Source organism: Rhineura floridana, chromosome 1 (genome assembly GCF_030035675.1).
Source record: "Rhineura floridana isolate rRhiFlo1 chromosome 1, rRhiFlo1.hap2, whole genome shotgun sequence".
NCBI classification, from domain to species: domain Eukaryota; kingdom Metazoa; phylum Chordata; class Lepidosauria; order Squamata; family Rhineuridae; genus Rhineura; species Rhineura floridana.
In genome coordinates this window covers 166962484-166977858 of record NC_084480.1, presented here as the reverse complement: position 1 = coordinate 166977858, position 15375 = coordinate 166962484, and the positions used below count along the sequence as shown (strand labels likewise).

At 42.8% G+C, this 15375-nt stretch overlaps 1 protein-coding gene across 8 annotated transcripts in view; it reads left to right on the top strand.

Annotated features, from left to right (window-relative positions):
- The window catches only part of ADCY10 (adenylate cyclase 10), a 230898-nt gene that overhangs the window by 161160 nt on the left and 54363 nt on the right, over positions 1-15375 (top strand). For 6 of the 8 annotated variants that reach the window (XM_061584558.1, XM_061584533.1, XM_061584552.1 and 3 more), the window contains exons 20-21: positions 3032-3191; positions 14863-14898. In XM_061584558.1, coding sequence (XP_061440542.1) covers positions 3032-3191; positions 14863-14898 — 196 coding nt within the window. The remainder of the gene's footprint in view (positions 1-3031; positions 3192-14862; positions 14899-15375) is intronic. The other 2 variants (XM_061584568.1, XM_061584544.1) reach the window with 1 other exon arrangement.

Genomic DNA, 15375 nt, shown 5'->3' with positions numbered 1-15375 from the left:
CTCCTACATCGCAAAAGTGATGGCCCTCATGTCTAGACCTGGTTTTATCCATCTCTGAGAAACTTCTAGTGGGGCTGTGCATGGATCCCTGATCTGATTTGTAAATACATATCAGGCCTGATCTGGTATGGACCGATCTGCACCCAATCTGACCTTATGCAGATATTACAAATCTCCAGAAATCCCATTAATTTGCATTGCAAAACAAAAATGGCTGTACCTTTCTCTTTTTTTGACACAGGGACATGAAATTTGGGGACATGGTAGCCCCTGTAGAAGGGATTAACTGTCAAATGTCAGGTGGGTAGCTCCGGGGGTTTCCATGCTAGTCATATTTAACATTTAAAATATTTTAAAATTAAAATGAATATAATGGTTTTGTTTTTTCACATAGGGGCTTGAAATTTGGAGACATGGTGTCCCCTACAGAGGGGATTACCCCTGTCAAATCTCAGATGGGCAGCTGCAGGAATTTTCATGCTAGCCTCCTTTAAATGTTATTTTTTCCAAGAAAGATTTTTAAAAAATATCTTGCCATAGAGGGGACAGATTGTCAACAGCAGTAGGGAAATGAAAATATTATTGAATATTAGTAATATTCATTGTGGTTAACAATTGGAAAATATTAATATTAATACTAATATTCTGAACTTAGAATGCTGGCTACTATGCCCACAAGGTTCGGTTAGCTGGCTGGCTAATAATAAAAATATATAGTTGTGTAACCACACAAGCTGGCTGCTTCTTATTGTTTGTGGTTAGTAACTGAATTATTATTATTATTTCAGAAAGCTTCGGCAAAATATGCCCACAAGGTTTAATAAGAATTCTTAGCAATGAGAAAAGAGTAAAAAAGGCAATAAACTTTTTTTAAAAATAGGAATGGACTGGGATTGCTTGGGAAAGGATAGAAAACAAACACAAGCTGAACAAATGCCATCCAACCCCCACCAAACAATTACTAAGAGACAGAACTTACAAAAGATTTCTGCATTTTAAGACTTCACTCCCTCTAAGCATGGTGATTGGAGAGTATTGGGTGGAGTGTTAGCATTCTACCATTCCTCCTCATCTCCCCACCCTGATGTTCTCCTTATAATAATAATAATAATAATAAAAATTAATTTATGTGTCGCCTATCTGGCCAATGGCCACTCTAGGCGACGTACATATAATAAAATATGGTTTTGTAACTAATAAATCGCCCCATTTCAGAGATAGCCTGTCTGGCTTCTTTAGAGACTGTTTTGGGCTACAGATCTATACAAATCAATTCATGACAAGCCGATCCTCTCTGTAGAGATCTGTGGCTGCTTCACCCTGATCCAGACAGGATACAAATTTGATTTGTGATTTGGCCAAATCCAGTGCATAGCCCTAACTTCTAGCTTCTTAGCACAATGGAGGTAGTAGACCAGAGGTCACCAAGCTTTTGGAGCCTATGGGCACACTTTCAGACCAGAGAAACTGTCATGGGCACCACACATACACCATAACATATTCTATTTGGTACAAAAGAATGCTTCTTTCAAGCCAAACTTCACCAAGGGGAAGGGACCCTGTGGGTGCCAAGGAATCCCTCTGCAGTCAGATGTGCACTCGTGAGTGCCTGATTGATAAACCCTATAGTAATTTCCCCTACACTTGTAAATAACTCTGTAGGAAATCCTATATTAATACATAAACATGGTTCTTCATTTTTGCGGGTCCATTTGTCCATTCTAAAAATGGGGAGCAAGTTTCTATAGTTTTCCAGGGAGTGGGAGAAATTTATCTGATTTTTTTTGTGGGGCTGTCCTTATTTTAGTTAACTGTGTGAGGATGAGGATAAATTTCCTCACCTTAAAGATCCTCATCACTTTCTGCAGCTTTGCAGCCCTACCAGTTATTCTCTCTCCCCCCCCCATTTCACTTTAGGAAGAGCCTTGTGGTTCACTTTAACTTCCCAGCCCCATCCATGGAAGCCATTTCATGGACACTCCAGGAAACACAACAGGGTTGGGGGGCAATGGAGAACTGCAAGACTCTTTTGTAGTTAGGTGCAAGAACATTTCATCAACTTAAGTTAAAAACCAATCCCACTTGAAAATTTCAAGGTAATTTCTCCTGCCTCCACACAGTCTTTGTGGACATTTTTTTCCACCCCCATAAATTACCAAAGAAAGCTGGGCCAAAATTTCAGCCCATTAGTAATGCCAATAAACTGCCACACTTTCTCCAAAGGGCAGCTACTCTAGATATGTATTGGAATCCTGTCCTTTGAGTCCATCATCCACCTGAAGGAGAACCATTTTTCTGTGTTGTCATTCCAGGTGCATTTGGCAGCCATTAAGTCCATAGAACCCTATTGAAAGGAGGCCAGTTATCCCACTATATTCTCAAAATTTTCCTCTCAATTTCAGGGAAACCATCTCCCAGTGCAGCTTATTTCTTGTTTTGGCCAACTTTTCAGATACATGATAATATGTTAGTGTTATTTTATCTCACGTAAGGGTTTTACTATAGTTCCCTCTTCTGGCACTCTCTGCCACCTTCCAGACACTTTTTCGAGGGCTCTTGTCTCACACCCAACCCTGTCCTAGGCTGCTATAATGGGGATTGGCCCTTATGCGCAGGCATGTTAAGACAGTGACAGTCTGTTTTATGAACCCACATATGGTTCCATCTCAATCTAGAACAGGCCGGCACAACTTCAGATGCACCCAAGCCAAAACCAAACTGATAGCCATGCATGGGCTCAACAAGCCTTCACTTTTTGCTATCCAGCCTGGTATGTACTAATATATGCTGAGGGAAGGCAAAAGAAACCCACACGACCCCATTATTGCTACAGACCTTACACAGGATTGGTTCCAGAGAGGGACAACATGGACCTGGATGTGTATAAACCTCACAAAGACAGCTATAATCTTGTATTGCTGCAATACCATATTGGAACATCCTAGATGATCTCACAGCTAGTAACTCGCAGGGTGGTCAGAGAGATGAGGAGGTTCTCTGATCCTCTGTACTCTTATGGTATCTTTTCTAGCAGGGAGAAGAAACTAGCTATTCTCTACCAGCAAGGTCATTGCCTTTCCCTGCTGTGGCAGCTCTTCAGCATGGATCTTGCTAGAAGCAGTAAGAGGTTCTCGCGCTTGGCAGCTCTCATGAGTGTGAACTGTGCAGAGGAATCACAGGATGAGTCCCAGGTATAGAAAGCTTTTCTCCTGACTGTAATATATGGGATCTGGTAGTTGTAAAGTAACTGTAGCTGCAGTTATAGTTAATCTTACTAGTTGGTGCTAGTGATAATAGAGCTACATAAGATGTATCAAAGTAAAGTGTTCTTTGTTACTTGGCAATCTCAGAGGGTATGTCCATTCCTTCCTGCACAGCACCCACAGCAGAACATAACGTAGTGTTAGAATAAGACTCAGGACTCAGCAGAAACATCAAAAAAATGCCAGAAGGGCAGCGGTATTTCTAGATGATAGACTGCAAGTGGACCATGGCCAAAAAGAAACCTAAAATATTGTTTGCAAAGTTTGAAGCAAATTGCACTCCACTTAAGAATGTCTCTGTACAGAACAAGCCTTTTACAGCCTTTTATGAAAGGCAACAAGCACAAGCAGAGTCCATAGATGAATGGGTAACACAGTTATGTCTAATTGCAAGTGAGGGTGCATTTCATGATGCAGATGACATGATAAAAGACAGAATCTTGATGGAGTCAAACTCCAAAGATATATAAGAGAAATTGTTGCAGGAAGAGGTTAACGTTAGAGGTTACAATAAAGATTGCATGAGCTCAAGAAATGACAACAGTGCAAATGCAAATCTTGCAAAACAGACCTGGGAAAGTACATATAGTTTGAAAAAAGATACAAATAACAAACAAATGACTGTGCATGGGGCAAAATATGCAATTACTGCAAAAAGACCATTTTGCCAAAATGTACAAAGTAAAGATACCAGAGAGAAGAGGGTAAACATGATAACAGGAAAGTAAGGATAATATTACAATATCAAATGACTTAGATCAACTCTGCTTAGCAAAAGTCACATTGGGGAACAAGGAACTAGATGAAGCATATGTAAACATAAAGGTGGGCAACCTGAGAAGGAACTTGCAGTTTAGTCAACTGTATATGATTACAAATATTTTGGGATGTGGATGCAAAAGAGACAGAGCTGGAAAGGTAAGGATTCCCAGCACTAGCTGGATATGGAGAACATCCACTAAAAGTAGTGGGGAAATGCACATTAGAATGTGAAACCCACAGCAATATGCATATGTTGGAATTTAATGTGATAGATACTCCAGCATGAACAATACTAGGATTTGCAACATGCCTGTCCTGTCCGAAGGCAAAAAATCCAGGTGCACACGGTTCTGTGCGTTTTTCTCTTTTTATGACAAGGCAGCACCTCAGATGAGGGCGAGGAGTGTGTGGCCATAGTAGCAGTCTCGGACAGCTTGTGCTGTGCATCCATGGGGGGGGCAGGTGACTGCGCATTCTGCACGCTCTCCTCTCTCAGCTGGTTGACCCAGTCCTCAAAGTCGGTGTCCTCCTCCTCCAAGCCACCCCCCCCAACCTGGGACACAACAATGCCAGAAATAAAAAATAATCGAGATTGTGAGATTGATAGCACCAAAACATGAATATTTAAGCAAAAAGTTACAGTTTTTCTCAGATGTCATATTATGTCTAGGATGTCTACCAGGCTTGTGCTAAATTAAACTACAGCCATGTGTCATACCAGTCATACACAAACCTAGAAAAGTCCCAATATCACCTGGAAACAGGATGGAAACAGAACTCAAGCTCATGAAACAGATCGGAATCATCAAGAAAGTGGAAGAGCCCACTCCATGGTTAAGCTCTATGGTAGCAACTGAAAAGAAAAGCACCAGACAACTCAGAATTTGCCTAGATCCCAGAGATTTCTGCCAAGTTATTGTGAGGGAACATTATCAACTTCCCATAATTAGAGGATATCACATACAAGCTTTCCAAGGCAAAATTCTTCAGTGTGCTAGATGCTCAATTGACCAACTGGCAGCTACAAGTTGATAGGAAAAGCAGTTGGCTAACCACATTCAACTCGCCATTTGGAAGATAGAGATTCACTTGGGTGCCGTTCAGGATTTTGTCCACCCAGGACATCTTCCATAAGAAGGCACATTTGGTTCTTGAAGGACTGCAAGGCATGAAGTGAACATAAATGACATATTAATCTATGCGGCCACATGGAAAGCGCATGAGGACAATCTCACAGCATTACTGGACAGATGCAGAGAGATAAACTTGAAGCTCAACCCACACAAGATTCAAATTGGAGTTGATAGCATGTTATATTTATACAGCCACAAGAGTGGCTGTTACTATAGCCAGCGGGGATTTTTCGCATTCCGCAATGTTAAATTGAAAATACCCCCTTCCCATTCTGATGCTTCCCATAAGCTCATTTGAAAACAAAACCTTATAAAACTTATACTCCTGAACGCTTGCTTAACAACCCTGTCAATTTTCATGGCGATAAACAAAACAGTCAAAAACAATAGAGAGTTCAAAGTCTAAAGAGAGATAAAAACACGCCAGACCCCTTTTGGACTTTTTTCTCATAATCTGTTGAAATTCATTAAAAATCAGCCACAGAGTACCCGTAATCCTGTCACTGGCCTTGCCCCATATGTTGACCTTCTTCATCTGTAGTTTAAAAGTTAACAAAATGCCTGGCTGATTTTTAATTAATTTAATAAATTTTGCATTGAACTGAATGATAATGTTAGGCATGCTCAGTAAGAACCAACTGTCAGTGTTCTAAAAGCCAGACTCACAGCTGCTGGGCTTGCCTAATCAGGGGGCCACACCCTCACCAGACTTTGATTTCACATGAGACAGTCACGGCTTCCCTCAGGGAATCCTGGGAAGTGTAGTTTGTGAAGGGTGCTGAGAGGAGACTCCTGTTCCCCTGAGAGAGCTCCAGTGGCCAGAGTGGTTTAACAGTCAGCCGCTCTTATTGAAGCTCTGTGAGAGGAACAGGGTGTCTCCTAGCAACTCTTAGCACCCTTCACTAACTACACTTCCCAGGATTCTTTGAGAGAAGCCATGACTGTCCAAAGTGAAATAAAGGTCTGGTGTGGATGTGGCCTGGGACAGGTTTGGTTTAAATTTGGGTGGGAGGCTACATGTGCCTGCTGTGGAATAAAATGTTTGGGGAAACCCTGAAAAGCAATGATACTGTTCACAATATTTTTGTTTGGAAAGGAAAGGGGCTTCCTCTCTGCCCAGTGCCCACCCACCCAATCTCCTCTCCTCCCCCTCCTCCTCCCCTCCCTGCCCCTTCCCTGGGTCAGAGTTGGACTACGACCTGGGGGACCAGGGTTTGAATCCCAACACAGCCATGAAGCTCACTGGGTGACCTTGGGCCAGTCACGGCCTCTCAGCCTCAAAGGAAGGCAATGGTAAAACCACCTCTGAATACCTTTTACCATGAAAACCCTATTCATAGGGTCAACATAAGTTGGGATCAATTTGAAGGCAGTCCATTTCCATTTCCAAACATGATTGCACAGAAATAAATCCCATTGAACTCAAAAAGTATGCAACTGATCAAACCCACCCTCCCTTCTCCTCCTTCCTATCCCTTCCCTCTTGCCCCTTCCCCTCCAATCCCCTCCTTCCCCCTCCCCTCCCCTCCTTCCCCCTCCCCTCCCCCGGTCAGTATTACCTATCTTAAGCATGATTGCACAGGAGTAAATACCATTGAACTCAATAAGCATGCAAATGATCAAACTTGCCCTCCCTTTCCCCTTCATTTGCCCCTCCCTCTCCAATCCCCGCCTTCTGCTCCCCTCTCCCCTCCCTTTCTCCTTCCCTCTTCTCTCCCCTCCCTCTGCTTCTCCCCCATGGTCAGGGTTACCTATCTTAACCATGATTACATAGGAGTAAATCTCATTGAACTCAATAAGCATGCAAATGATCAGGCCTGGCTTTCCCCTCCTTCCCCTCTCCTCTCCTCTCCCTTCCTCCCCCCCTTTCCCTTCTTCCTCCTTCCCTGCCCACTCCAGCCATCCCTCCCTCCCCCCTGGTCAGTTTTACTTATCCTAAGCATGATTGCACAGGAGTAAATCCCACTGAACTCAATAAACATGCAAATGATCAAACTTGTCCTTCTCCCCTCCCCCTCCTTCCTATTCCCATTCCCCTCCTCCCCTCCACCCTTCCTCCTCTCCCTCCTCTTCCCTTCCCCATCCCCTGTGGTCTGTTTCATCTATCCTAAGCATGATTGCAGGGGAATAAATCCCACTGAACACAATAAGCATGCAAATGATCAATCCATTCTCAGCAAACTCGCACAGGATCCCATTTCCTACCTCCTGGATTAAAAAGCAGAGAAATTCACTAATAGGCAAAAAAACCTTGAGGTTTAAGAACATACCTATAGCCCACAGATATTTCTATCAAATTTTAAAAAGCAGGGAAATTGGGCAGCTATAGTGAATGCAGCATGGGAGCAGGAGACCTGACCTCCTCTCTGAGGTATTGGACTGCCCTACAGATTTGTCAAAATGCAAAAACAATTTGGGTTGGTTTTTCACAGTCCAATCTACTTCCTGTGTAGCTTGGAAGAATTTGGTAACGTGCCTCTGAGAATATGGTGAGTGGTGGCAACACCTGCCATCTCCAAAGATGGAGAATTACATTTTTGTATGTATGTTGGTGTTCTTCTTACTTTGCTTGATTCCTGTGCTACTATTGTTTCTACAGAGAATCTAATCTAGATTTCCAGCTTGGGATCTTTGGTAGTAGGTAACTTCAGCTTTAAGGTTGCAGTGTCCTTCAGGTACCTCACCACTCTCTTGACTGCTTCCCAATCCTTCTTGGTTGGTGAGCTGGTTTTCCTGCACAAGTATCTCATTCTGCCACCACGTCTGGCCTGGAAATAGTGCTAATATACAGGAGTTTCCTCATGGCTTGTCTGTAGCTTCCATGGTCTTCCCATGGTTGGTTGTTGGTGTCTGGTTTCAGGGATCCTATCCTATCCATTGGAGTAGGTGTAGGATGTGCATCCTTCAGTCCTAGACTCTCAAGAAGGTCTTGGATCTTTTGTCTTTGGTTCAGCAAGAAGGATCCATCTTCTTTTTCAGTTTGAATTCTGAGATACTGAGTGACATCACCTAGGCACGTTACTTCAACCTCCTTGTTCAGATGATTTACTAACTGTTGCTTGTCCTGTGGGTTTTCATAAGCTTACAGCAGATAATCTACATAAATCAAAAGATGTCCATCTATTAATCTCTGAATCTACTGTACAAAGATGGTTCCACTACAGCTTGTACAAAGCCTTCTTTTAGGAGTAATTTGTTTAGTTTCTCATTCCACGTTCTGGCAGCCTGTTTAAGTCCACAGATGGATATTTTGTAGTTGGCACACTAGGGTTTCTTTTCCTTGAGCTCCAAACCCTGGTGGTTGGTGCATGTGTATTTCATTTTCTATTTCACCATGCAGCAATTCAGTTTTTAGGTCCATGTGTTCCACCTGCATTTCTTGCTGGCAGCCACACTCAGAAGAGTTCTACTAGTCGAGTTTAACTAAAGGAGCAAACATTTGATCATAGTCTACTCCATACTTCTGGAAGTACCCTTTTGCAATGAGCCTTGCCTTGTATCTTGCAACATTTCCTTCAGCATCTGGCTTTTTCTTGAAGATCCACTTGCACCCCACAGACTTCCTCCCATGAGGAAGCTTGGTTAATGTTCAAGTCTTATTTTTGTGTAAGGCTTCCAGTTCTTCCTTGGCTGCCTGCCTCCCCCTTTCAGCTTCATCCTTGGGTAGGTCTTCAGTTTCTTGCCAGGTCTCTGGCTCTGGGAGTTCGTCTCTTACAAGATAGGTGGATCTGTTTGATGGCACACCTCTGTTGCTGGGTCTGGATGCTGGTGCTTTGGCTGCCCCTTCTTGCTCCAATGCTTCTTCCTGCTCAGATTCCTCCTCTTCCTCTACGTGTACATTACTGTCATTCTTTTTGTTGTGGACAAATAGATCAGTTGCTTCTTCTTCATCATTGCTGCCATCTACTTGAAGTGGCACCCCTCCTGGTTGCTGTGTGCACTTTCATTCTACAAAGTTAACAGCTCTGTGTATTCCAACTCCAGTTTTGAGGTCTATTACTCTGTACCCTTTTTGCTTGGCATAATATCCAACAAATATTCCCTCCTTTGCAGTGTTGTCGAGTTTGGACCTCTTTTCTTTTGCTATGTGCACGAAGCACTTGCATCCAAACACACGGAGGTGTGAGATGTTTGGTAGGTGCCCATGCCACAGTTCAAATGGTGTTTTGTTGGTTGCAGTTGTAGGAAGCCAATGCTGCAGGCAGGTGGCAGTAGCCGCTGCTTCCCCCGAGTACTTCTGTGGTAACTACGCATCTTCTAATAAACAGTGAATCATTTCCATATTGGACCTGTTCCAGCATTCTGTGACCCCATTCTGTGGTGGATAATGTGGGACAGTAGTCTGGTGTTCTATCCCTTCCTCACTCAAAAATACCTGCATAGTTTTGGGTACAAATTCCCCTCTGTTGTCCAATCTCAGTATTTTTTTACTTGTAGCCAAAATTATTAGAGACAGTTCTGACATAGTCTATGAATTTCTGAAGTACTTGACTCTGAACAGGTACATAACAGTATATCTTGAATAATAATCAATGAAAGATAATCAATAACAATTTCTGCATTGTGAGGGGGTCTTTAAGGGTCCACATAAATTATTGTGAATCAATTCTAGAGGCCTTTTAGTTTCCCTCTCACTTTTCTTTGGAAACCTTGGATTTGTGCTCTTAGCTTTCAAACAACATTCACATTTTTCCATAGATTTGCATTTTTCAATTTTTATGCTTCTAGCCAAACTGTCCTTTTCTAGAGCATTAATTCTAGAAAGTCTGGCATGCGCTAATCTTCTGTGTCAGATACAAGCACAGCCAACACCACATTCATCTCTAACATTACTGGCATGCATAGGTGGATAACATTGCCGTTCCAAAAGTCCACCTTTGAACCTTGTTGTGCAGCAAATTTCATCTCCATCAAAAATATTGCAAATATTATTTTGGAAATGCAAATGATCCCCAGATTTTATGATGGTAGGAACACTCACTAAACTGTCCTGAAATTCAGGTATGAACAGTGACTCCTTGAGTTCAAGCTCTTTAGTGCCTTTTGGCATTTACATTCCCTATTGCCTCTGCTTCAGTGCATTTGTCCTGAAGACAAACTTTTCTTGAACAAAGTCTCAAATTTTTAAACACATTTTTATTGTTAAAAGCATGAGAGCTTGCCTCAGAGTCAAGAAGAATTCTGCCACTTGTTTTGATCATTTCCTAATCAGAAATATTAAAACTAGACTATTTCCCTTTCTGTTTTGGATATGTTTTCTTGTCTTTAAAATGCCCTTCTGTGCTCTAAGTTTCCTTGGGCAGTCTTTGAAAAGATGCATATTCTCCCTGCAAGAAAAACATTGTCTGTCTTGTTTCTCTGCTTTACTGCTGGCCTGTTGTCTTAGGGGCATCGTCCTTTGTCTGTGAGACGGTTTATTAAATTGTGCTTTTTCTGTGAGACAGTTCATTAACATTTTCACTGGGTCCACTTAGTTCACTATTTTTCTGTTTAAAATCAAATTCCTTCAGAGATGCTATAGCATAGATTCTTGGAACAATTTTCCTGATTGTTGCAGAATGCACACAATCATTTTAAATTTTAGATCAGTTTCAAGGGTTGCAGACAGAGTTGCTAAATTTTGTTCCTCAGTTATAAATTGGGCACATCTTTCCAGCTTTTGGATTAAAGATGTGAATTTGTCTAGATGCTGTTTAAGAGATCAATTAGTAGCTTTTCTCAGTGTAAACAGCTTTTTATACATGAACATAACATATGTTTTTGAAGACTTTTGAGGCATTTTCTTAAGATTTCCCCACATCTCTTTAGCAGTCTCACATTCCAGGCATTCATTCAGATCCTTATCATTTAGACATGCCATAAAAATACTCATAGGTTTTGAATACTCACATGCCTATTGTGCTGGAGCTTCTTGGTCCTCGGCTCCAGGTTCTTCTTGAGACAGGATTTTCAATAAACCTCCTTCCAGGTACCTTTTAACTTGGAACATTCCACAGGGGATAGTTAGTCCCATCCAGTTTCCCTAGCTAAGTTGGGACTGCAAAGAGCCATACAGGAGACAGACAATAGGAAGATGTCTCTTCTCCCAAAATCAGGACAAAGAAGAAATAGGAAAAGAGGTCAGCAACCCAGAAAATATCAGTTTACATCTGAAGGAAGGTCAGTTCAGACAGAGCTTGAAAAAGTTACTTTTTTGAACTACAACTCCCATCAGCCCCAGCCAGCATGACCACTGGATTGGGCTGATGGGAGTTGTAGTTCAAAAAAGTAACTTTTCCAAGCTCTGCGTTCAGATTAGGTTAGAAAGACAGTCTAGGAAACTGGACTGTATCCTTCCACTTTGTTCCCACACAAACCTACTCAAGTTGAGTTGCATCCCAACACTTCCAACAGGCATAAAACCAGATCCAGAAAACATTGCAACAGTGCAGCAAGTAGAAAGTCCTTGCACCAAGGTGGGATTAGAAACAGTGATGGGCATGTTTAATTGCTTGGCAAAGTCATCACTTGAACTAGCACAAAAGGCACCACTGTGAGAGCTGCTGAAAAAGAACACAGCATGGATATGAGATGACAGCTATAAGACAGCGGATGAAAAACCTCATTGCAAATACACCAGTATGGCAATACTTTGAGACAAGTATGCATGATGCTTAATGACAGACACACAGAGAAAGAAGTCTGCCATTGTCGTGGGATGTGAAAAGTTCCACCAATACATTTATGGCAGGTCTGTAACAATAGAAACTGATCACCGACTGTTGGAGAGTATCATGAGAAAACCATTAGTACAAGCCAGGCTGCAAAGAATGACTTTGAGGTTACAAAAGTATGTTCTGAAGTTCAATTACAAACTGGGCAAGGAAGTAATTGTAGCTGACATTTTATTTAGGATAACACTGCTCAATGCAAGGGAGGAAACAGATCTTGAAGAACAAGTGTGTAAGATGATTGAGAATCTACAGAAAACATTCTAAATGAAATTAGAGGCTTAATTAAAAGGGATGAAAACAAACATCATAAAAGGAAGGTATCCAGGGGTGGGGGAAGCAAAGGCCATTTAAAAAAATAACAGAACACTGGGCCACCAAGGAAGACCTAACTAGTGAAAAAAGGAGGGGTCTGATGTTCTTTCTGCAAAATCTGTCACACTGGCCTTCAAAATACACACCTACTGGAGTGCAAGGAATATAGGAAGCTGCCTTATACTGAATCAGACTACTGGTATCTCCAGCTCAGAAGTGTTGAAAGAAACCAGCAATGGTTGTCCAAGGCTTCAGGCAGAAATTTAAAAGGTTGCCAACTGACCTGAAGGAGACAGGAACATAGTCAGACCATTGTTCCATCTAGCTTAGTGTTGTCAACACTGACTAGCAACAGCTCTCCAGGGCTCCAGACAGGGGTCTTTCCCATTTGTACCTGGACATGTTGGGGATTGAATAGGAACTTTTGCCTGCAAAGCAGGCTCTCTGCCACTGAACTATGGCCCTTCTCTCCTCTTTTTGTGCCAGAAAGCAAAAAGGATGGAAGTAGACTGGAAGAGCCATAGCTCAAAGCTCCTTAGAAGAAGCCCCCCATTCCCCCCTCTTCTCCCCTATTTAATGTTAATGTTATGAAGCACTACCTCTTGGGGGGAGTAATAGACACCACCCAAGAGGCCTACAAAGCTGCAAAAGAGAGGGCAGAAGATAAACAAGGCCCAGACACCCAAGGAAGACAAGGGGTAGAAACTACTCCCCAAGTAGAAGGGGACTACAAAGCAACAACTACCACACCCCAAAGTCCAACCACACACAAGCCTGAGGGCCTGAGCTGGCAACTGTATCATCATCATCAGCAGCAGCAGCAGCAGCAGCAGCAATTTCAGCACAACTATGATGTTGAAGATGGCAAAGGAAGACAGGCCAAAGAGCCAGATTGCAAAGTGGCAGGGGATGAGGTACATGGCTCCTCTATCAGGAGACAGCATGCCTGAACCCAGACACACCATTGTCCAACAGGCAGCAAGGCTGGTGGCCAAACAGCTGTGCTGCTTTGCCCTGCAAGGACTAGTGAAAATGCATAGGAGGGATTTTTTGTTTTTCTTCCCAACACCCCACCTGCCACCAAGTGGGATACTTACTGATGGAGGGCCAGGCTTGTTGTTGTGTAAATTTGTATATTTGTTATTAGAGAACAACAGCGGCCTGAAATGTGTGTGTGCCAGTGTGTGCCTGCATTGAGATCACTGAAATTTAAGACTTAGTAAAATAAGAAAAGCTACTTTATTTATAGAAATACATAGTAGATAGAAAGGCATACCTAGTTCTAACTAACTAACTAAGTTGGAGGCGCAATGCCCAGGCTTGGGAGTCGAGAGAGAGCAGAGACAAAGGTGTCTCCTCTCTCCCGGACAGTTGGAGAAGAGAAGAGAGGAAAGGGCAGAAGGAGGAGGGGCAGATAAGCTTCCCTTAAGACAGTCTAACAATGGAAGGAAGTCAGTCAGAGCATCACAGGTAAAGGTAGTAAAGCCTATCTATCTGGAGGACCCTAACTCTATCTCCCTTCTGGAACATAAACAAAAGAACAAAACAGGAGTTGCTCTTGCCCCACTTCCAACCCCCCTTCTCAACAAGTGTTTGGTTCAGCCCATGGGGTTCATCTTGTCTTGCAGCTTGCAATGTCTGACTTTGCCCAACGCCTTCTTGAGAGTGTCTGCAGTCATGTCTTCTGTTCAACAATACTCCATGTTGAGTAGTCCTCTGCGGTAGGTATCTCTAATGAAATGGTGCTTCACATCTATGTGCTTGGTTCGTGAACTCACCCCTTCTGACTCCATGAGTCTGATGCATCCTTGGTTGTCCTCATGCATCACAACAGGCCCAGGTATAGAGATGCCTAAGTCTTTAAGCAGTTCGAGTAGCCTTTGCATATCCCACTAGTTTGGGATCTCGGGTAGCTGCTAGCTTCAGTTTCATGGTTATAGTGCCCTTTAGATATCTTGCCACTTTCCTTATTGCTTCCCAGTCCTTTTTTGTTGGTGAGCTGGTTTTTCGGCACAAGTATCCCACTTTTACCACCACATCTGGCCTGGTAACAGTACTGATATACAGAACTTTTCTTGTGGCTTATCCTGTATCTCTCAGCACTTCCTTTAGCATCTGGCTTTTTCTTGAATTTCCTCTTGTAGCCTGCAGCTTTCCTTTCTTGAGGAAGCTTGGTCACTGTCCAAGTTTTACTTTTGTGTAGAGCTTCCAGCTCTTCCTTGGCTGCCTGCCTCCACCTCTCCGCTTCAGCTTTGGGTAAGGCTTCAATCTCTTTCCAGGTCTCTGGTTCTGGAAGTTCATCTCTCACAAGGTAAGCAAGTCTCTCTGGTGGTACACCTCTGTTGGTGAGTTCAGAGCGTCTGGGTGCTGGCACTTCGGCTGCCCCTTCTGGCTCTGTTGCCTGTTCTGGCTCAGACTCCTCACCTTCCTCTGCAGGTATATTATTGTTATATCTTTTGTGGTGGAAGGATAAATCAGCTTCTTCATTTCTCTGTCATCTGTTTGGTGTGGCACCCCTTCTGGACGGTGTGCGCACTTTCTTTCATCAAAGTGGACAGCTCTGTATACTCCAACTTTGCCAGTTTTGGGATCTCTTACTCTGTATCTCTTCTGTGTTGAAGAATATTCAATTAATATTACTTCCTTGGCAGTGTTAAGTTTTGATCTCCTTTGTTTCAGGATGTACACAAAGGCCTTGCACCCGAATACACGAAGGTGAGACATGCTTGGTGTCCTATCATGCCATAGCTCAAATGACGTTTTGTTGGTTGCAGATGCAGGAAGTCAGTTCTGCAAGTAGGTGGCAGTAACCGCAGCTACTCCCCAGTACTTCTTTGGTAACTGTGCATCCTCCAACAAGGAACGAATCATTTGTCCAAGGGTCCTGTTCATTCGTTCCACAACCCCATTCTGTTCTGGGCTGTAGAAAACTGTAGTCTGGTGTTCTATGCCTTCCTCACGGAGAAAGTTTTGCCTAGCCCTAGACACATATTCTCCTCCATTGTCAGATCTTATGATCTGTGGCTTTCTGCCAAGTTTGTTGGACACAATTCTGACATAGTCCTTCAATTTTAGAAGTACTTGACTTTTGTCTTTTAGCAGGTACATTGTAATATACCTCGAGTAGTCATCTATAAAAGTCAGCATGTATAAATTTCCACCATGGGATGGCACTTTCATTGGCCCACAAAG